The sequence below is a fragment of the Talaromyces marneffei genome, chromosome 7, assembly GCF_009556855.1.
Source record: "Talaromyces marneffei chromosome 7, complete sequence".
In the NCBI taxonomy this organism is placed as follows: domain Eukaryota; kingdom Fungi; phylum Ascomycota; class Eurotiomycetes; order Eurotiales; family Trichocomaceae; genus Talaromyces; species Talaromyces marneffei.
Window position 1 is genome coordinate 614,670 of NC_072354.1, and position 22,891 is coordinate 637,560.

At 46.4% G+C, this 22,891-nt stretch overlaps 7 protein-coding genes across 7 annotated transcripts; 3 read left to right on the forward strand and 4 right to left on the reverse strand.

Annotated features, from left to right (window-relative positions):
* Positions 1 to 986: 986 nt before the first annotated feature.
* Positions 987 to 1,592, forward strand: EYB26_008875 (uncharacterized protein; the record flags this gene model as incomplete). The annotated part of the gene is made up of 6 exons (XM_054268126.1): positions 987 to 1,025; positions 1,114 to 1,159; positions 1,269 to 1,307; positions 1,384 to 1,403; positions 1,471 to 1,498; positions 1,558 to 1,592. The coding sequence occupies 6 exons, from the start codon at positions 987 to 989 to the stop codon at positions 1,590 to 1,592; spliced, it is 207 nt and encodes a 68-aa protein (XP_054124101.1).
* Positions 1,593 to 2,069: 477 nt separating this feature from the next.
* EYB26_008876 (uncharacterized protein) lies at positions 2,070 to 4,313 on the reverse strand (the record flags this gene model as incomplete). Its single annotated transcript, XM_054268127.1, has 6 exons — positions 2,070 to 2,086; positions 2,151 to 2,285; positions 2,343 to 3,102; positions 3,155 to 3,502; positions 3,555 to 3,910; positions 3,968 to 4,313. The coding sequence occupies 6 exons, from the start codon at positions 4,311 to 4,313 to the stop codon at positions 2,070 to 2,072; spliced, it is 1,962 nt and encodes a 653-aa protein (XP_054124102.1).
* A 587-nt stretch (positions 4,314 to 4,900) lies between these two features.
* EYB26_008877 (uncharacterized protein) lies at positions 4,901 to 6,858 on the reverse strand (the record flags this gene model as incomplete). The annotated part of the gene is made up of 4 exons (XM_054268128.1): positions 4,901 to 5,832; positions 5,886 to 6,228; positions 6,302 to 6,572; positions 6,641 to 6,858. 4 exons carry the CDS (start codon positions 6,856 to 6,858, stop codon positions 4,901 to 4,903), a joined length of 1,764 nt encoding a protein of 587 aa, XP_054124103.1.
* Positions 6,859 to 7,850: 992 nt separating this feature from the next.
* On the reverse strand, positions 7,851 to 8,753 carry EYB26_008878 (uncharacterized protein; the record flags this gene model as incomplete). The annotated part of the gene is made up of 2 exons (XM_054268129.1): positions 7,851 to 8,440; positions 8,513 to 8,753. 2 exons carry the CDS (start codon positions 8,751 to 8,753, stop codon positions 7,851 to 7,853), a joined length of 831 nt encoding a protein of 276 aa, XP_054124104.1.
* Positions 8,754 to 9,164: 411 nt separating this feature from the next.
* EYB26_008879 (uncharacterized protein) lies at positions 9,165 to 10,634 on the forward strand (the record flags this gene model as incomplete). Its single annotated transcript, XM_054268130.1, has 2 exons — positions 9,165 to 10,190; positions 10,263 to 10,634. The coding sequence occupies 2 exons, from the start codon at positions 9,165 to 9,167 to the stop codon at positions 10,632 to 10,634; spliced, it is 1,398 nt and encodes a 465-aa protein (XP_054124105.1).
* Positions 10,635 to 11,339: 705 nt separating this feature from the next.
* EYB26_008880 (uncharacterized protein) lies at positions 11,340 to 15,387 on the forward strand (the record flags this gene model as incomplete). Its single annotated transcript, XM_054268131.1, has 2 exons — positions 11,340 to 12,279; positions 12,335 to 15,387. 2 exons carry the CDS (start codon positions 11,340 to 11,342, stop codon positions 15,385 to 15,387), a joined length of 3,993 nt encoding a protein of 1,330 aa, XP_054124106.1.
* A 270-nt stretch (positions 15,388 to 15,657) lies between these two features.
* On the reverse strand, positions 15,658 to 22,030 carry EYB26_008881 (uncharacterized protein; the record flags this gene model as incomplete). The annotated part of the gene is made up of 2 exons (XM_054268132.1): positions 15,658 to 21,507; positions 21,569 to 22,030. The coding sequence occupies 2 exons, from the start codon at positions 22,028 to 22,030 to the stop codon at positions 15,658 to 15,660; spliced, it is 6,312 nt and encodes a 2,103-aa protein (XP_054124107.1).
* Between the last annotated feature and the right edge of the window lie 861 nt (positions 22,031 to 22,891).

A 22,891-nucleotide genomic window follows, 5' to 3' on the forward strand; every position in this document is an offset into this window, starting at 1 on the left:
TTCTCTCGATGATATCAATATGAATACATGTCTGTTCATGGCGACAACACATTAGCATGGAAATAGGGAACAACATGACCTGATAGTGGTAAGCAGGAAAAGCGGTCGAGTTATCGGAAAACAACTCTATCGAGGAAAATGCAGACAGGGTCCAATAACAGAGACTGACATGAAAGAAAGGTACGTACAAGCTGGATGCTAGTATTCTTTTGAAACAAATAAGACAGCCACTAGAGTAAGCTCGAGAATATTATCTGACTCTGACCTGACTGTCCTTGATGACAAGTGCAGGGTTGTTTTTGACAGGAGTTGATCTGACCAAGAGCTGAACCTTTCCACACGATGTAGCAAACTGCCACAGACCAGCAGGATAGCAAGAGTAAATTAGTAGAAGCACAGTGTGTGCTCGAGACGAAGTCTTGTTCAAGAAGCCAAGAAACGAGAACAGAATTGTAAGGTGCCTGGAAGGACTAGGATGTTGACGTATGATGTCGGGTGAGGCCAGAGTATGATGCGGCGTGTAGCTGCACCGACCGACTCTAGCTCACAAGGACGCGGGATCTTGATAATTTCGTTGATGGTGGACTCGAATGACTGAGATCCTCGAAATCCAACGCGGTCGAAATAAACAGAACAGACGAACAATGAAGTCGAGCGATAGAGTGAAGATGAGACACGGACGCTGAGGTGAAGGTGAAGGTAGGCTCGTCAAGCTTCGGCAAGGAATGGGTCTGGCCAATAACCACGAGTGCCTCGGCGCTGCACAATGTTTCTCCGCTGCCGCCAAGCTGCACTAGCCACTTATAGTATAGTGTGCCAGCTGCCATGAGGCCAGCTGGATTCATCGTGGAGGTTCAATTATGCTACATCTCCATTATCATTCAGTCATTCCATTCTCTTCTCTTTTCAATTCACTTACTTTTCCGTGTCACTCCTTTTGTATATCTTGATAAATACAGATTCTCGGCTTCGAAGAAATAATCACAATGTCTGACACATTCCAAGAACTCGCCGATATCCCCAAGGTACATCTTCCATCTTGCTCGCATGCTCCATTGCCCACCCCGTCACTCCGTGAACATCTCGAACTTTGCTAACTTCCACGCTTTACAGGACTTCGTCCGCGATGGCATGCAATTCATCAACCGCTGCACCAAGCGTCAGTCTCACCCTGTTTACTTCCCTACCTAAATACCTCGCGGCTGAGATTCGAAACTCGCCCCTGGATATTGTTTTTTTGGGGATTGATGGTCTAACAACCTCCGCAGCAGACAAGAGGGAATTCTTGAAGATTTCTCAGGCTGTTGGTACGTATTTTGCACTCACCATGCTATTACCCTTTCTGAGACGAGACCTGGTTGCTAATGAACATGTTCGAAATAGGCGTCGGCTTCGTTATCATGGTACGTCCCGCACAGCGTGATTACGACACTTCGAGTCTCGGATATATACTAACATATCACCGTTCAGGGCGCTATTGGATACTTTGTCAAATTGAGTCAGTCGCCCCCCTTTTTTTGGTCTGTTGTTGTGTGCGACTAATCTTGTCTTGTGTAGTCCATATCCCCGTCAACAATGTCTTGGTCGGATAGACGCACAATAATACGATATCAGCAATAGGAAGTAGAATTGAACGGACGAAGGAAAGGGAATTGGGGACAAGAGAGCAACGATCCAATCATCGTGGCCTCATGCGATATCTCAATACACGCCACACTACACACACACACACTTCAGGAGTTTATCTTAATGGATGGCGGGCAAACACAGTTACTTTTATATACCAAAACCAGTTGAATTCTTTATAATGCGAGTCACCTTGAAAGGGGAACCTGTATAATTCAATTCATCAATTCACGCAGAATAGAGAGGATGTATGTATGTATAACAATTGAAGAAACTGAAACAAAATAGTTCAATGCATTCTCTAGTCGAGTTATACAGAAATTCATGGTGGGTATGGACAAATTCGTTGGTTACGTTACTTGTGGTCGGCAGCTGTATGCGTTATGCTACAGGTGTATCACGAATCAGGTGAGAAGGATTTTCGTCTTTCCTAGCAACATGACTCATGCTCTCATATGGTCTCGGAGGCATCAGCAATCGGGAAGATTACATTCGAAAGCGTTGATATCTGCGCGAAGACCTACGTACTCTCCAGGGACGCAGCTTCTCGTCATACTCCGTCCCCATGACAGGATCTCCCTCATCCTCGGAGTTTGAATCATTCCAGGAATGGATAGAGCATGATCCCCTGGATTCTCCATTGCTATTCCAGCACGATGCTGCAGTACGAACAAGTTAGTTTAAAGGTTATATTTGATAGGGGTAGAGTGACGTACCGGCTAATATAGGCACTGACGGATGCCAGCTTACATCCCTCACGATCGTGCCATGATTGTCGAATATGCCCATGCTATACTGCGAAAATTCATCCATTTCATGCGGATCCCTACCCGCTGATACAGCACTATCGACGTCGATGACCCCGGCTAACGTTGCGTCAATGTTGTATACATACACTTTGCCGTCATAGCTACCCGTATAGACATATCGAGAATTCGTGCTAGACGGCGGCGAAAAATGACATCTGATCAACGTTCTCAACACTTTATGGCCCCGATAAGTCACAACGGAGCAGTCATGCGGATGTGGCTTATAGTCCATACTAACAGGCGTGTATCGATAGTCAAAACCAGTGGTATACTTATCGATGTTGATCTTGTCGAATTTCTCGGTGGTGATCATTTTACGCAGGTCCCATAGTTTCATGGTTTGGTCTTTGCCATTTGATAGAACGTAACGACCGTCTCCCTTGCTGTCAACGTAGGTTAAGCCTTCGGTGTGGCCTACAAAGGCTCCGGCTTCGCGACTGTCGTTCATAGATCGTCGATCCCACACTCGGATTGTGGTATCGTCCGAACCAGAATAGAGAATATGGGGTGATGAGGAATCGCCAAAACAGACCGCATTGACATCGTCTTGATGTTTCTCTAGCTCAAGGATGGGCCTCTGCGTTTCAATATCATATACAATGACACTGCTATTGGCCGTACCAGCAACGATTTCTCGACCGTCACCGGAAAAGCGAAGAGACCATATCTATAAAAACGGATCAGCGACAAGTAATTTACGAATACAAGGAAACACATACTCCAAACCGGCCGTTATAATGTCTCCGATTTGGTGCAAAGTCGAGTATCAAAGGGTCGGACGTGTCATTAGGATCTGTTGATGCAAGAGTAACTTGTCTCTGGATTGAACTAACGGCAAGCCATTTGTTATCTGGGCTGAGCGTGGCGTCTGTGATTGTCCATTGGCCTCCCATGAACGGGACTGTCTTGTAGTATCTCCAATCGTGAGGATTAGATGTATCGTACATGCGCACTTTGAAGTCTTGATTACAACTAAAGAAAAAGTTTCCGTCGTCTGAAAACTGGCCAGAATAGCATGGTTCGTCAAAGCGTAAGATCTTTTCTGGTTTACTTGAGGGTATCAAGTCCTGAGCAATCATTTGTTAGCGTCTACACCAAAACAGAAGAGTGTTTTCGTACCTGAAATACTAATCGTGTATCCCGGCTTCGTTCTCCAGGTGCCCCAATACCAAGTTCACGCCACATAATCCGCGTCGCCAATTTCTTCTTCCGCCTCTTCGCTTCATCCACATAGCTGGTATTGTTGCCATAAAACCCAGAGTTCATCAATGCTATTCCATTCTCACTAGGCACCTTTGGAGGAGGATGACGCTCCGCACGTCGTCGCCGATTAAATCGCGAGGATCCGTAACTGAAACCATCGTCATCATCGAGCGCTCCACTGACAAAATGGGTGCTGCCAGTGATTAAACCGTGCGACTGAAGTAGTGCTTGAAGTCCTGCGGGGCCGAGCAGTTGGAACAATCTTGCTCTTGCTGCTCGGCGATTACTAATCAGTTTGAGAACGAAACGATACACCAAGGGGGGCATACTTTGCGATGGTTGAGGATCTTCTTCTTCTTCTTCTTCTTCCGCCGCTGTCTGCTGTGCAAGTATAGCACCCATGGTCAAGATTCTTTCATCGTCATCGGCCCCTCCTCCAATTACATATGGTCCTTCATCCTCCTCTACCTCGTAATCAACATCATCATCGTCGGCATCCCCTGCATCTACGTCGAAATAGATCAGTGGATTCGATGCACCTGTCTCCGGGTCAAAGTCCATATCGTCGTCATCATCTTCGTCGGCGTTGTTGAGGAATTCGTAAGCTGGATGGAATTGATCTGATAAGTCATCGGAGCCGGAACGATTACCGGGCGGGGAGCCCTGGTCGGCCATCCAGTCACAATCGCAGAACAGAGGAGTTTTTGGAGAAAGACAGGGTATTTATGGGGAGTATCATAGGATCAAATAATCAATCAGCTGCTGAACAGTCAGCAATTGTACCTAGGTATAAGTAAAGAAGAAAGAATGGGAGACAGTCTGGGGTTGAAGGCGACAGTTGGGAAAGCGGAGTTGACGGGACGGGAAGCCAGTGGGTTCTCTTATCGATAAACCTTCGGCTCCGTTATCTCCGGGCATATACTCCGTAGTTATATTGTAACACACTCTCTCATTTTCGCTGTGCTATTAAATGCTTCCTTTAATTGTCAACCATGGGTTGTAGATATATATCTCCAATTCATTCTTATCATGAAGCAGATTGCAAAAGACAACCGTTGATGAGCTCAAAGGCGTATAATTATTCATTACTAATCACCTCCTCATAAGGCATATATAAATGACAAGTGTACATGGTAGAACCATGTCAAAATAACGAGATACATATATCGTGTTAAATTTAATAGAATACAGCAACGATTTAACACACACTGCCCGAGTGTGTATGTCCAGTAGGTCCCTTCCAGTCCAAGGCCATAGTGCCCTTAGAAGACCATGCCCTTGACTTGGCTTTTCTTGGAAACGTCAATGTTTCTGAAGAAGAAGATCCAGATGAATGCAAGTCCCATGATACCAGTGCCAGCAGCAAGCATTCTAGTCTGCGCATAGCCATATGCCTCCTGAATCGCAAGTCTGGTCTCACTTCCAACAGCATAACTGAGCTGCGTGCCTATATCTCCATAAATAGTGTCAAAGTCTGCCATAGCAGACTCTGGCAAGTACCGTTCTAGGGCTACAGGGAACGTGTTAGACCAGATAGTGCCGGAAATGGTGGCGCCAATAGCACCTCCAACAGTGCCGACTACATTAAGTAGCGCGAGAACGGCAGCGACGTGTTGATGGTCGACAGCAGCCTCGATGGAGACCTGCTGGAGGATGATGAAGATACTGCCACCAATGGAGATGAAGATCTGACACATGATGAGATATCCGACAGACTGATTAGGACGGCGGAAATAGATCATAAGACCCTGAGCGAAGACGTAGAGAGGCACGGCAATGTACAGGAGCCATTTGAACTTGCCCGTTCGTCGAATCGAGTAACCGACAATGAATAACAGAATCCCGGAAACAACGTTGAACGTGTTGTTGACGTATCCCGCAGTGTCAATCGACAAATCATTGACAACTTGCAGGAAGGATGTGAAGTAGTTGTTCCAGCAGTAGTAGGAGATCTGGTATGTGGCATCCAAGAGACAGGCACCAATGACAGTTCTATCGGAAAGGAAGGAGAAGTTAAACAAGGGTTTGGGGGCCAATAGCCACTCGTAGAACGCGAAGGTGACTAGCAAGACGAATCCGACAACGATCATAGCGATGATATATCCGGATGCCCAGCCATTGGGAGCGTAGCTAGCCAAGTCGAAGGGAAGGAAGAACACTGTAAGACCGACAGAGAAGAGAACAACGCCAATTGCTTTACGACATATTATTAGCGTCATCAATCTAGAAAGAATCGTTTCGACTCACCATCAAACTCCAAAGTATAGTACCAAATACTCTGCAACAATGTGCGGCCGCTCTTCTCTCTCTTCACGAGACCCATCCTGTCGGCATTTTTCAGGCTTCTCCTCAAGACAAAGTACAGAGGCGCAGCAACAACAGGGAAGATGATTGCAAAGCAGCCGAAACCCCATCGCCAATTGATGTTGTAGTAGAAATCGTTGGATACCTTGGGACCCGCAAACGCTGTAATCATGTATGGAGAGGAGGTGAAAGCATAGGCCAAACCACGATTTTTCAGCTTGGATGCATCGGCTGTTAGTACGTCGACACAGTATGTGATGCCGGAGAAGCCGATTATGTAGAACACCTGGAGAACAATTGAAAGGGTCAGTAAATTAAAGTCTTTGTTTTCACGATTCACGTCAGAGGTAGATCCTTACATAGGCAGCGCAGAACATAGACAGGTTGTGGCAAGAAGCCATAAGCACCAGACCCAAAGTACAGCAGACGGTCATGAACATATAACCTTGAGCACGACCCCAGACATCCAAGACCTTTGCCAATGGAATGAAGACTGCGGCTGACATGGCATTGCCAACGATGTAGATGACATTTAAGAGAGAATGAGATTCAAAGTCACTGGTCACGAACGGAATCAAACTATAGAGAATAGATGATTGGAATGCATTGACAAAGTAAAGGAACCAGATGCTGCAGTAACACGGTTAGCAAAAATAGAATACCTAGGATATTACGAACAGTTTAGAATGAGAACACACTTGATGAAAACGGCAATGAGCGAGGCCTTTGACCAGGACAGTGTCACAGCTTCGACATCATGCACACCGCGCTGGAGGTTTTCACTCGGCAGTTGCGATTCTGCGGCCTCCTTGCTGGCAGGGCCACTTTCTACATTGTTAGGGTCAGTCTTGTTTTCCTCGGCAGAAGTCATGGCGACCTGATTGATAATGCTTCTCAGACTTGGAAGCTTGCCCATTTTTGCGAATGTCGTGGAATGAGAGATCAACGAGACTATGAACAAGCATGAAGATGGATGCGTCTTAAATCAATCTACTTGTTTGTCACTAGTTCATCCAGACTAAGATAATGACAGCAACTCCCCGAAGTCGGCTGGGAACTGGCGCTGCAGGGGAATTGTCTCACAAGGGTGTACATTAGTCTCGCAAAAGCCAACAAACCCCCCCCACCAGGAGTACGTAGCATGATCCAGGCGAATAGGGGAAGAAATCTAATCAGATAATCTAATCAATCAATAGCTCCCACATGGGCCCAATGAACCGTCGAATTGCTACCTAACTTCCTGTCTAAAGGTGTCCATAGCTGATCAGAAGTGACTGATATCATAATGCCAAGCAGGTTTGCAACCAATGAAAATTTTTCTTCCGAGGTCAAAGGAGATTTTATCAGATTGATTTGAGTTTTTTTGTTGACCTGGTGGCTTGACGAACTTTGTGGTAAACGTTCAGGACAGTACGTATGTTTACGGTATGCGTTGATACCGCTAGAACTGAATACTAGCTCAGTACAGATATACGGTAAAATACACGAGCATGGATACAAGGAAAACGCTCGACACAGCATTCGAAGCATTGAGCAAATCAAATCGGGATAAGACCAGTATGTATGCCTGGATAGGAAATTGTAAGATTTGGAGCACTATACGTAGTAGCGAACTGGACTCTAATTACTGTAACCATAGGCGGGAAAAGGAGGGTAAACACGCAACAGGTCTGTGGATACATACCTCTAGGCGTAATTTCGGACAACAAATTAGGTTTATCAATCTTATCTGATTATCGTAGATGATTTTAAAAACGGGCCCGTCTCGCTCGGCGTGGCTCTTGGAGTCGGAATATTTATTTTACAAATTAGCGCCCACACAAAAGTGACTGATGGTACAGAAAAGACTGCTATTGGCCATGGAGACTCGGATCACAGGTTTTCCAGCACACGAAAAAACATGATTGTTCAAAGCTTTGAATTTGCCCAGACCGGCAGTCTTTTTTCCACAAAGGCCTGAATACCCTCGGCAAAATTGGACCCGGCCACCAAGCGAGGATATGACTCAGCGGCTACAGCCGACACAGCTTCCTCCACGCTCCCAGTCTCCCAGCTCAACCGGATTGCCTGCCGGCCGACGATCAGTGCATCGGGGCTGTTCTTGCACATCTCTTGAGCCACTTGTACTGCTGCGTGAACCACATCGTCACTTGAGTCGATGACTCGGGACACAAGACCCCATTCATAGAGTGTCTGTGCCGTCACATTCCTCCCGGTCAGGACTAGATCCATAGTCCGTTGTAGGCCAAGGGTCCGCGTCAGTCGTGGCAGGCATCCGGCCACGGGCACTATTCCGCGTTTCACTTCCGGTAATGAAAAGATGGCTAAGGCGGACGCTATAACCATGTCACAGTTGGCTATCATTTCGAATCCACCGCCCATGCAGATGCCGTTGACCGCGGCGATAATCGGCTTTTTGCCAGAGCGACGTGGGAGCCCAGCTAAGCCTGGCGCGTCCATGTTATTTACCACGCCGGCTTTGTTCATTTCATTCCATTCTGTGCATGTTTAATTAACGATTAAGGTTTTTGATGCAGAGTCGAACGCTGGATGTTGAGTTGAGGGCTTACCTTGTAAATCGGCTCCCGTACAAAATGCTCTCCCGGAGCCTGTGATAATGCCAACCCATAGGTTCTCGTCCTGGTCAAAGAGGTCCCAAATCGCCTGGATATCACGGCTCATGGACTTATTTACACTATTCAGCTTCTTTGGTCGATTCAAGGTAATCTGCATAATCCTTTCGTGTGGAAATGAGACAAGGAAATTCTCATATTGTAGTGGTTTTGATTTGTCAAGACTTCGTAGAGCCATTTTGAATGCGTAGTATGCTGTTCAGTGTTCGTGGCCGTCCAAGAATGCTTCCAATCTCACTATAGATCTTCTTTTCTAATATTCTACTCTATGAGTTGTCAATATATTTTCATTACAGCCTCGGCTCATAGAACACTTACTTTTTTACTCAACGTTTGCCCCATGGTTATGGGGCGGTATCTTCTAAACGGGACGCGATATCGGTGTCTTTTTGGGGAATATGGTTCTTACCAAGGTTTCCAGGGGACAAAGCCCCAACTCTGGTCATTTCCAATGCAAGACACGTTCATAAATTAAACCCCTAATTTGGAAAGGTACAATGGCGTCTTTATCTTATCTAATGTTTTATGGTTTTTTGGAAAGTCTTCTGAAGACGAATTCCTTTTTCCTCTATATACACATTAGCAAAACATGGCGTTAGTACCTTTGCAAACCCAGCTTCTGGGTACACCAGGAGATATCACTCTCAAAACAATGACCTCTAGCTCATCGTCACACCAGTACCCTCTGGTGAAGCTTCCACATCCATTTCTCACCGTATACCGAGTGGAAGTTGTTCGTGAAACGTCGCCTGCCAGTCTCAAATTGTCTCTTGATGACCAGCCATGGGCTGGAAAACCTCTGTCACAACCACTCCACCACAACTCATTGTCATGGCTTGATCTTTCCTTCTTACCACAAAATGAGCGACCGCCTATGTCGAACAACAGCTCTTGGGCAAGAGCACGACGAAGCCCTCAGACCACCTTTGAATGGACAGGAAATAGTGTGCCTTTGTTAGGCCAAATCTGGAACGTGATTCACGCGATTTACCTGGCTTATCCGGTAACCGAATATTTCCGACTTTCATTAGTCGGTGTGCAAAAAGATATCATTCGCCAGGAACTCCTTTCTACAGGACTAGGCATCGAGCACCCAAAACCATGGAGACCCAAGGACGACCTTGCATTCGCAACAGAAGAGATGCTCATCCTCAGAAGTGCCTTTTGGCAAGGCGCAGCTTCTCCCACGGGTCCTCGTCCGATATGGGTAGTTGGCGATGGAACAGACGGTATTTTGCGCCAACCATTATCTCGATACCCAATAATGCCTGAAAATCATCATTTCACCATGAAGTTCCCGGAAGAACCTATATATACTCGTCACCCGATTCGTCGTCCCAAACCACATCCCGGATCAATTGCCTACAGTCGCTACGTTCCAGACCTCAATGAATACTTTTCACTCGAAGTCGTTAATTGGCAAGATGATGAACACTTGAAACTATTCAACACATGGCAGAATGACCCCCGTGTTGCAAAGGGCTGGAATGAAACCGGAACCCTGGAGCAGCATCGCGAATATTTGCGGAAATTACATTTTGATCCTCACGTTCTGTGCTTATTTGGGCGGTTTAATGAGACTCGATTTTCTTACTTTGAGCTTTATTGGGCAAAGGTGAGACCAACCCGTTCAAACCAGCTCTTCTTTTCTGTTATTGATCATACTAACTTTTTGATCGCATCTTAGGAGGACCACTACGGCGCCCATTACGCAGCCGGCGACTACGACCGGGGACGCCATTCTCTCGTCGGCGACGCGTCATTCCGGGGCTCACAGCGCGTCAACGTATGGTACTCTAGCTGCATCCATTATTGCTTCTTAGATGATCCACGCACCGCCAATGTAGTCGGCGAACCGAAAGCTACGGGTGGAACCATCCTGTCATACGAGAACTCCCAAGGCCTTGTCATTGACAAGTATGTCGATCTCGGCCACAAACGGTCGGTGCACTCAATTGCGAGCAGAGAGAAGTGGTTTCAGTTATGTCCCTTGTTTTGGGATGGCAGAGAGAGACCGTTTGAATCGGCGGATAGGGCGGCGTGGAATGCGAAGCTATAGCTAGTTTGTATAGGTATAAGATATGTAGCAATTGAATAATTGAATTTGCAGTCAGATGCGCCTAGAAATGCTTAGGAGCATACATTCGGCCAAAAAGTCCTAGCTGCTCGATATTACTATCGTCTTCCAGGATATTCCCTCATTTTTTTTTTCTTGAATGCCGTCGATAGCCATCCGAGTCAAGGAATGAGGGTCGATTGAGGCATTTACGCCTTCTATTTCCCATATCAAATGAACAAGGTGGTATGATCCGGCTTATTGAAATTGAACTATAGGAGCAAGGTGGAGTCTTAACGGAGTATTGTACTGTGTAATATATTGTGGATATTATACCTATATTACAATACAGCTAGTATGGGTGTAATTCTTGGCCCACATTGTACGGTTTAAATTACCGCTCCTCTGTGAGACAGGGAAATGTTATTGAGGTAGACATGGATAGTGACAAGTTTGGAAAGGTTACTTGGAAAATGGCAGGTGGGCTGTTGAAATTTTGTCGGAATTTAGAACTGTCGATCAGAAGCGATGTCGGCAAAGCTTCAATTTCTTGAGCTCCTCTTTGTGTAGCTCCTCCAATAAACATAGAAGTCTTTTATTGTACTAGTGAGCTCTTGTCTTTAGCTACCGCTTTCATACTGAAACTATCAAGACATTCGCATACAACATCATTGTCATGCGAAAGGTTGCTAGATCAGGTTTACAGCCATGAAGTTTGTCCAGAATATCGCGGGCTACCCTCGCCTGCTTCTGGCTGGTAACCCCTCAAGAGGAGATTTAGCCATCCTTTTGACGGGCATCGTATGCGCAATAGCGTCCGGCGTGCCATTTCCACTAATTGGAATTATATTTGGTCAGCTGCTCAATGATTTTAATGCAGTTACTTGCACTGAATCTTCCGATTCTTCCAATTCTTCCGATTCTGGAAGCCAACACGATATCAACAGCAGGATATTGCTGATCGTATACCTCGCCATTGCTCAATTCATCCTGATATATGCTCATCTCTCTTGTTGGAGTCTATATGGTGCTCGACTGGCGCAGCGACTGCGGGAAAGATATCTCCAAAACCTGCTTCGACAAGAACCGTCGTACTTCGACAATCTACCTCCGGGAGAGGTTGCTTCTCGACTAAGCGCTGACATTCAAACAATTCGCTCCGGTACCTCAGAGAAAGTGGGAATATGTCTTGCAAGTGTATCGTTCTTTGTCACAGCGTATATCGTGGCTTTCATCAAGGATTACATCCTAGCAGCGCAGTTAATTTCTTTGATCCCGGCATACTTTCTGATGTCGTTCGTTGGTAGTCATTACATCGAGAAGTATTCCGGATTGATGTCTGATTACGCTGCTACAGCTGCATCAATCGCATCGGAAGCGCTTTCGAATATTCTCGTCGTGCAGGCGTTTGGTGCCAATCGGCGACTGGAGAGCAAATTCGCTATTGCCCTCAAATCAGCGGAACGCGAGGGTCTGAAGAAAGCTGCAGCAGTCGGTATACAGTCAGGATTTCTATATTTTATTTCTTATTCGGCGAATGGTCTGGCTTTCTGGCAGGGAAGTAAACGTATTGCTGACGCGGTGCGTGATGGTTCTCCTGGTGCCACTGTGGGTTCTACCTTTACGGTCATTTTCATTCTCATCGAAGGTTAGTCAATGGTTCTTGAATATCATAATTGGGGTAAAGCTAACGTAATGAATAGCTACCTTGCTTCTCAGCCAAGTTGCCCCATTTTTGCACCTGTTCGTCGCAGCTGTCGCTTCCTTCCAAAAGTTGCGCGAGGATATGGATCGCCAGTCCTTGATTAATGGCACTAACAGTTCTGGCCTTCGCCTATTGAAAGCACAAGGTGGCTTCGAATTCAAGAATGTCTCATTTAAATATCCCGCCAGACCAGAGGTAACGGTTCTCGACGGTATAAATTTGTCTATACCACCCAACAAACATACTGCTATCGTTGGGCTATCGGGAAGCGGCAAGTCAACTATCGCAGGTTTAGTCACAAGACTCTATGACGCGACAGAAGGTCAGATACTTTTTGACGGAAATGATGTGCGGGAGATCAATGTTCGAGATCTTCGAGGTTTTTTAAGTCTTGTGCAGCAGGAGCCTTCTCTCCTCAATCGCTCGCTTCTAGAGAATATCGCACATGGCTTAATAAATTCTAGTGACTTCAGATTTTCCCACTTAAAGGAAACTTTGCTTAGCTCCGAGCTCGCAGAACTGGCAAGAGAAGTCAGAGAGGGCATGGATCTGAATTCTGCAGCGGAGCAGCGCGGCGCAGACATTGCTGAGATTGTCCGCTTAGTACAACACGCCGCCGTGCTTGCTGACGCAGATACTTTCATCAATGCGTTGCAATATGGATACGGCACAATTGTAGGATCCAGTGGACGCCTGATTAGCGGTGGCCAGAAACAACGTGTCTCACTGGCCAGAGCGCTGGTGAAAGATCCCGCGGTATTGATTATGGATGAGGCCACTGCGTCCCTGGACTCTCAAAGTGAGCAACGTATTCAACGAGCGATCAAGAATATTGCAAACGGCCGGACAATGATAACAATTGCTCATCGACTATCGACCATCACTACCGCCGACAACATTGTTGTTATGCAGAAGGGACATATTCTAGAGCAGGGATCGCATTCTGAATTGATGGCCAAAAACGGAGCATACGCCGACCTTGTCAAACTACAAACGCTTGGGTCATCTTCTCAGAATGAAAAGTCTGCCAAGTCTGAAATCGACGAAGTATCAGACCTCACATCCTTGACATATACCGATAATGAAGCAAGCAGCGTGTCAAACAACGACTCTGAGAAAGCCGAGGCAAACGTAATCTCTACGACTGAAGATCCAGTCACCGACAGCCCATCAGCTGATGGGGAAGAGGAACTAGAAACTCCATCCAAGTCTTTGTGGGCACTAGTGCGAGGATACGCACCAGCTGTCAGGCCACATCTACTTATAGTTCTCTTGGCACTCCTTGGATCTAGCATTGTCGGCGGAGCCTTCTCTGGAGAAGCCGTCATTTTCGGAAACACCGTTGGAAGTCTGAATCCCTGCAAGAGTCCCAGTAGCATTGACGCGAGTGGCAACTTCTTCGGCCTTATGTTCTTTATACTTGGAATCATTGAGTTCTTCGCAAATATGGTTAGTTGGTCCGGATTCGGTTGGGTTTCAGAAAAGATGGTGTACACTGCGAGGGTGTTGTCGTTCCGATCACTTTTCGAGCAAGATCTTGAATGGCACCAGTCGAAAGGGCGGACTCCTGCACTGCTTCTATCCTATATCACCAGCGATGGCAATGCCCTAGCCGGCTTGAGTGGCTCTGTTATTGGCTCGTTACTGTCAATAACAATTAACCTCATCGCCGCAATTATTTTGACTCATATTATTGCTTGGAGAATTGCACTTGTTTGTTTGTCTCTTGTGCCACTCCTTCTCGGAGCTGGACTCATGGAGCTTCGTGTACTCGGAAAATTCGAAGAACGGCATGAAAATGCCTACACAACTTCTGTCGATATCGGTGTGGAGGCTATCACCTCCATCAAAACCATTGCTTCTCTCTCCCTGGAAGAAGAGACATTGAGCACATACCGAAAATCGCTCAAAGGGCCTCGCAAAGAGACACTCAGAGTGACCTTAGAAGCAAGTCTCTGGCAAGCAATGACATACTTCCTCGGTAACTGTGTGAACGCACTCGCATATTGGTGGGGAGCAAAACAGATTATAGCAGGAAACTACACTCAGACACAGTTCTTGATTGTAGTTTTCTCCCTTCTTGTCAGCGCGCTTCTTTGGAGTCAAATGTTTGCTCTTGCACCAGAACTCTCCAACGCGAGAGCAGCAATGGCTCGGATTTTGGGTTTGATTCAGCTTGGGTCTGACAAGATGCAAGGACATGTGTCCGATTATTCTCTCACCTTGCCGTCTTCTGGAGGAGATTTGAAAGAGAAAGACGTTGAAGCAATTACGACAACATCATCTCGTCCGTCGGGAAGCCAGGCAGCAAGCGTCCAGCTCCGTGATGTTCACTTCTCATACCCAGCAAGAACAGACATCAAAGTCCTAAACGGCTTGAGCGTCGATATCCGGCCAGGAAAATTCTGTGCACTCGTCGGCCCAAGCGGCGCCGGGAAATCAACCATTATCTCGCTAGTCGAGCGACTATATGCTCCACAATCGGGCTCTATCCTAATCGACGGTGCAGATGTATCAAAAACACGAGATGTTACTTTCCGAGATACAATAGCATTAGTACCCCAGGAGAGTGTTTTATTTGAGGGCAGCATCGAATTCAATATCGGCCTGGGCGCAAAACCAGGACAAGAAGCGACCTTGGATGAGATTATAGAAGCATGTAAACTCGCCAACATCCACGATACCATCGCAGCATTACCGAACGGGTACCAAACTCTCTGCGGACCGAATGGGAGTCAGTTCTCTGGAGGCCAAAAGCAGCGATTATCCATCGCCCGAGCACTGGTTCGAAAGCCCAGATTGTTGATTCTGGATGAATCAACGAGTGCTTTGGATGCCGAATCCGAGAAACTGCTGCAAGATGGACTTGAGAAGGCAGCGAGAGGAATTACTGTCATTGCAATTGCGCATAGATTACACACTATAAGGAAAGCTGATATCATATTCTTGATTGAGGCGGGAAAATGCGTGGATCATGGATCGCATGAGGAACTGTTGGAGCGATCGGAGAGCTATAGATTGAATGTCATGCATCAAACGGTGGGCGAGTGATGTGGTTATGTAGCTTATAAAATTTATTACTGTTCTAATTCTTAGGTATATTTAGCATTTTAGATACAATGATATCGTTTGACGTTTATTCCAAGGTTGTGACGAGTTTCAATTTTATCAGGTCCACGGGGATATGAACCAAGACCGCAGACATCAATCGACAATATAGTTACCTAGGCGGTGTTACTCGTAACTTGACCAAACATAAATCAAAAGTACATTGAAGATAAAGAAATTCTAATATTATGTACACTTCGCATAATAGGCTGACTACTCAAGCAATATGGGCTCCGACCGGCGCACAACCAGTTCTTGAACAGCGCCTGCCAACTCTTCTAGAACTGTATCCACAAAATCAACATCCCCTTCAGTACCGACTATTCCCACATTCAATTGACCTTTTCGAACAAAAGAAACTACTTTCAAAGGATCAGCAGAATCTCCATGCGGATTCAATATCTCCACCCTGCAGTTTCCACCGGCAAATGGCATGGTATCGAAATCCTCAAAGTCTTGATGATGAACTAGGGAGTCAAAGAATAGCTGCTCTTTGGAAGATGGTGATGACCACTGCGAGCAAGCCTTTGATATCTTTTCGAACCCGAGGAAGTCGTATGCAGCCGACTCTGCACTCTGCTTCTGGACGAATTTCAAGAGATCCATTCCTGTCCAGTTGTTCTGGAACCGGACTCTTGTCGGAGTGAACTGGTAACATGGACCGACGACATTCTCTACATCTGCCAGATCAACAATCCGGCCTGAAGTAACGCCACCGAAAGTTACATCGGTCGTTTTGAGACGGCGAGCTAAGACCAAAGACCACCCAGCGATGAGTAAACTGGCCGTGGTTATGTCTTCCAACGGCAGGGGTACATCATCGACGATTTTAGTATGAAAGATTGACTTAGTCGTGGCCGGCTGTGACTTTCCTTCCAGTACGGATATTGACGAGCCACTCAAGAGGGGTTTCCAGTAGTCGATCGCTTTGGATTGGACACTCTCATCGCGTATGTGTGCGACGTATCTCGAGAATGACATAAAATCTGTAACATTGTTTCCGTTATAGAACATCTCAAGATCACGAAGCAGCCTGGGAAGTGATACACCATCGTATTGTGCATGGGATAGGCGTAGAATGAGGCAATGCTTGCCCTCGGCGCCCTCAATATGTAGGAACTTCATAAAAGGGCATCCAAGTTCAAGTTGTGACGTAATATCGTCCGTACACAAATTGGTAGCGTATTCCTCAAGGCCTTGGTCGGTCTTACGCTCGTCAACAGTGGTTGCAAGATTATCTAATACGACCTGAAAATAGCTCGAGCCGTGCTCAATGAAGACGGTGCGCAGGATATCGTGGGATTTGACCAGAGTATTGCAAGCATTCAACAGTTTCGCCTGGTCTATGTCCTTGTCGAAATACAACATCGTGTATTGTATCGATGTTCGTGGTGTTTGAATGGTTCCGCGGATATCCAGTGCTTGAGAATCTGTAACTGGAGCCACATCTTGGATTGTCCATTGCGAACTTGCCAGTTTCGGACGAACGATATCAGACAAGAATGTCTCTGTATCTAGCTTGCCTAAAGTCGAAAATGGTTTGTAAGATGGTGCATCCTCCCTCTTCGGCTCTTGGTTGACTTTCAAAACCTTAGCGGCATCACCAAGGCGCATGTGTTGGAAAATATCAGCCACAGTCAAGCCGTGTCCTCGTGCTCGAAGGTTCGATATCAACTTCATTGCTAGAACGGAATCACCTCCTAGGCGGAAGAAGTTGTCATCGACATCAATCTTTTCTGAATCAATACCCAGTATCTTTGCCCAAGCGGCTCGCAAAATCTCCTCGGATGCTGTGAGTTGTGTCTGGGACAAGCTCTTGGTCCACATATTTTGGAAGCCTTCTTGAACCTGCTTGAGTACATGTGTGGGTATTTGGGGTCCAATTTTGTTGAGTAACTCGTGACTAACTCTTCCCGTTGTAGTCGGCAGTCTGTCTACAATGAGGTATGCAGTTGGTACCATGTATGATGGAAGTGAGTCCCGGGCAAACTTGTTGAACTTTTGCAACGCGGCAGCCAGACTCTTGGGAACCATGTTGCAGATCGTCACCTCAAATGTTTGAGAGTCGGAGACTTCGCAATTGACCCTATGTTGCATCCACATGAGCTCAATGCTATCTTCACCGGAGTCTTCTTGTTCAATGAAAACAACTAGCTCTTGCCCTGTTGACTCAGAATTCGACTCCGTCGACCCGCCAAATGTTACGGCCGTGGCTGGAATTGCCGACGGAAGATACTTTCTAAGGTGAGATTCAAGCTCCGCAACATTGACTGCATGTCCTTGAACGGGTACGATGTCTTCCTTTCGGCCAAGAAATATCAAACTGCCGTCTTGTTGTAACTGGACAATGTCTCCTGTGGCTTGGACTCTTCCCGTTCGGCCAGCGACTCCAGAGCTTCCAACCGCCAGCCAGATAGGAGACTCAATAACGTTTCCAGAAGGAATGTCGCCTTCCCAAAACAGCTCTCCCATGCAACCTATGGGCGATAGAAGAAATGAATTTCGTGGATCGCATACCCAAGGTACGACGGCCCGGGGATAGACAGAACCTTGTTTTATGTTTGCGTCTGCCCGTAATTGTCCCGACGAGACGTCAAAGGTACAAGGAGCATTCTTATTCCATTCCCAAATCTGATTCAACTCAGCTTCTGGAAGACAAGATATGTCTCCCAACTTTCGGGATGTGTTTTTTATTAATTGAACACAAGCCACTTCAAGTTGCTGAAGGATTCGTTGCATTTGACTGACTTCAATAAGGCTGCTATCGAAATTTGCGCAGACTCGGAACCCACCCTTTCGTATGCCACAGGCGATCATGAGAGGATATGGGTTGAAATGGAGCGCCTCACGCACGACATCCCCTTGCAAGAAACCAAGCTCGTTACCCGTATACTCCGGCTCTGGTTGAATTACCAAACCTGTACTCGCCTCACATGCGTGCTGAGCATCACGGCTAACTTTTCTGATGTTTTGCATGCCAAGGTGTTGATAGCATGTACGACTCATCATGCTTTGTTGGATAGACTGTAGATACACTTCAACAGAGCTGGCTCTGTGGACATATATTCGCACAGGCACCGTTGCAATCAATGGTCCTACAATATTCTCCACTTCAGCTAGTGCAATATCTCGGCCTGTGAGTGTCTCGCCAAATACAACATCACTACTTCTCGTGTATTGAGATGCCACAAGCGCCCATGCACCACGAATCAAAGTGGCCATGGTGAACTGCGATCCCTTTTGTGTCTCAATTGAGATATGATGTTCCACCATGGCATTTGGGGTTGGCACGAAGTCTCTTGAAGGCAATCTAGGAAATTGAGGACCAACTGCATCTTTCAACTCCCGTCGCCAGTATTCTTGCATCTCAACTTCGTTGGTATCACGCACATATTTGACGAATTCTCTCATTTGCGTCTGGAACTGGATACCCTGCCCTTGTAGAGCATCACTCACTTTTTTAAGAATAATTGGCTCTGACCAGCCATCGTAGAGCACGTGATGGACTGTCCATACCATATACCTCTTGCCATCGTTGTGATCATTAATAATAGTGTACCGGGCTAGCCTTTGTCCAAGGTCCATTCTCTCGCGTTTGTCATCTGTAAGATATTGCGCAAGATCAGTTGACTCATTCCAGCTAATGCCTTCTTTCAACACAATCTGCTGTAGGCCGCGTTCTTGAAGCTGGGCTAAGCGCGTGCGCAAAATAGGGCTTTGTAGGACCACATCTTCCCACGCCTTCTTCCAGGACTCTATGTTGATTGAGTCCGGTATGCATGCTACTCTTTGAGCGATATAAGGCTTAATGGACTTCAGAGAGAACGTGAATAAAGATTCCTGGGTAGGTGTGCATGGGTAGATGTCCTCGATATCTGCTCGATCAAATCCATAAATTTCGGTAGCTTCATGACAAACGCTATCAGCAGCCTGAGACAACATGGAGAATGCCGGCGTTTCCACTTGAGTATTCGAATCGTGGATTCGGAGAACACTTGCCATTGCAGCGAGGGTTGGATGATCGAATGTGTTGGCGACTGTAAGTTCAAGGTTCTGCTCACGACATACTGACACCAGCCTCATTGCTGCCAAAGAGTCTCCTCCTAACACAAAGAAATTGTCTTCAAGCCGGATTGACTCAGGATCGGCTTTCAACGTTTGACCCCAAGCCTGTCGTAAACGCTGCTCAAACTCATTCATCTCGCGTCCAGGGATGGTTTCTGGTTCTTGGTCGAGCTGTCGCAGGTCCACAGTGGCGCCAAATTGCCTCAGTCGTCTTCGATCCGTTTTGCCGGATATTAATACAGGAATATGGTTGACCGGTATATATGCAGTTGGTAACATGTATCGTGGTAGCACTTTAGTGATCTCCGTGTTGGCTTGAGATAGTGCTGTCTGAAGTTCTTCAGGGAGTGTTATGGACTCGATATCGGTGGTACTTCCAGCGCCATTTGTGGATTGAGAAGAAACAAATGCGACTAACGTGGCTTGGCTACCAGAGCTCAGGGGCACAATAACTTCGGCAATAACGTTCGTATCCGAGGGCAGTCTGGCTTTGAGCTGGCTTTCGATCTCCCCAAGTTCGACACGCTGCCCGCGTAGCTTCACTTGCGTATCCTTTCTTCCAGCAAAGATGATGCCTCCGGAACCATCAGGGTCATACTTTCCAAGGTCCCCGGTTTTGTATAAACGACCTCGGCGACCTGCATAATCTTTGTGTCCTGTGATAAGCCACTGTGGATCTTCGATAAAAGCAGCTGCAGTCTTTTCTAGGTCATTCAGGTAACCCTGACCAACAATTGGTCCCTCAACAAGCAACTCACCCACAGCGCCCACCGGCATGAGCTTCTCGTGGTCGTTTGGATCAACAACCCAAATAGCAGCACCATTGCCTGTACCGATAGAGATGTAATCTCTTCCGGTAGCTGCACTGCTATTCACTGTGCATCCTATCGTGCACTCACATGGTCCATAACCTATAATGATTCTAGTTTCTCGGCCCCAAATGGTGACATCTCTAGCAGAAGCTGCTTCTCCGCCTAAACCAAGACCACTGAGTGATGCTATTACATCTGGTTCTAGAATTCGGGCAACTGATGGGGTTATGCCAGCGTAGTTAACCCGCATTTTCCTTATCACGCCGTTGATATCGTTCATTCTATCTTCATCGGATGGAATACAAAGGCATCCGCCGTTTGCTAAAGTCAAAAGCATGCTATCAATACTGACGTCGAATGCATAAGATGCAAAGTCAAACACCCTAGAATCTTCTGTGTACCCAACTGCTTTTGCACGTGGAATGGCACTACTGGTATAAGTTCCGTGGGATATTTTGACTCCTTTGGGTGTTCCTGTACTTCCGGATGTGAAGATGAGGTACATCAAGGTATCTGACGGCACAATTGGCAATTCGGGAACAAGCTCTGCGCTATTGACACTGGCGAACATGTCTTCTTCTACGATAAGAAGCTTTCCGCCGGATATGATAGAGGCTGAAAAGTCATGCTGCTTACGAGAAGAGAGCATTGTCTTTGCACCAACTTGTTTCCGCATATTTTGAAGACGGGCGAGTGGAATCGATGGGTCCATCATCACAAAAGTTGCGCCAACCTTCATTGCGGCAAGAACTGCGACAATTGTCCATTTCGATTTCTCGAAGCATAGAGGCAAGAAGTCGTTTAATTCGACGCCAATGTCTTTCAGCGTCTTTGCCAAGAATGTTGAATATTTGTCAACTTGATCGTATGTTAGAGTGCCATCCCATGAATCTATTGCCGTTTTTTCAGGGGTAGCTCCGGCGCGTTCCGATATTATGTCTTGCATGCAAAAGTTGTATGAGGGGGGCAACTGGTGGTTCCATCGCCATATTTCGTTGAGGTCATGTGTGGTTGGCACGAGGCAATCTTGGACCTGTTTGCTCGGTTCGGAGATGCATGTTTTGATTGTATCGACCAATGTATTTATATAATGCGTGATGGTAAATGGCAGCATATTTCCCGTATGCCATATTGGACAGATTTCGAGGAAACCGTTGTTGAAGCGCAATTCCAGATGGAGTGCGTCCTTGTGGTAATACCTGTCAGTTGGTATAACACAAAACTCAAATTTGAAAATATTTACTTACCTTATCGCCTAGCTCGCTGGTCTTCTGGGATAGAAGACTGGTGCTTAATACTATGGATGCAGGACTGGAAATAGGAATGCTTTGATTTACAGACTGTGTGCTGATGTGCTGCAGAATCTCAGTACCGGTTTGCTCAACACTTCCCTGTAGGCTCGCAATGACTTGGGCTGTATTTAATGGTTGGCTTTGAATATTCTCTGACTGTCCCTTGTACGTCCACTCGAAGGAAGCCTGGCCTTCTTCAGAGTTCCGTAAGAGTACAATGCACCAGGAGAGTAGCACAAGCTCATCTCTCATGCCGGTTAGACATGACTTCTGCTTGGAAACAAGGTTACCTATCGTAAAGGATCTGAATAGCTTTTGTACCGTTTTTGTTACCAGTTCAACAACTGGTTCTTGAGCTTGTTTCATGTTCCGCCCATCTGGCACCGGAATAGTATCGATGTCCTGTACGGACCCCATTCTGGTGGTAGTTTTCAATTTGTCTTGGTGGCAGTAATCGGTATTGCTGTTGGACTCTGTGATGCATCTCACAGTTTCTTCGAGTGTTACGGATCAATTGAATGTTGAATTAATAGCATACGTTGAGATTCAATTACGTAGCTACGACAAAGTCCTAAGGAGTCTGGCATCCACAGCCAAGGCACAGGAACCCAACTCACTTCCCATACTCAATATAGAAATCGCATCGCACACACACACGTCTTGCGAGATCGGCCAGTCGTCAGGCAGTAGTGGGACATCACTCGGACGACAATCCATATGGCAACACATGTGGTGGGAGCTAGTCATTTCCGGATCTCATTGTTGGCGAGAAAAAATTCCGAGCAATTGCATACGCAATGCACAAGTACAACTCGGGTCATGTGGGCAATGCCAGGACCGTGAAGTGGAAGCGAATCAGGAACGGGCGCCACGTCCCATCACATGGAACTCGCTTACATCATTACATGGTTGACTCTGAGTAAAGTTATCTGATCCGAAAACGAAAATTTTATCTGATCCGCGATTTAGTGCGGTGGGTCTATGTATTTGTACGTACAGGTCGGATAAAATACGATTACGACGACAATCCACCTATGAACCAGACATCCCAGAACGTCGTCATGGTAGAATGATATTCCATTATCTATAATGAAAAATACCTCATTATAGAATTAAACAAATCATTGACCACATTATGGATCAGAGAACGTGAATCCGTGACCCAGAAGGGGCTATGATGACGCGGTTTTACCGCTGTGGAGCGTACTGTGTATTTCAATACAGGTATGCGTAAATCCCAGTATTGTACGGTACGCGTATCGCCCAGTTTTCATCTTA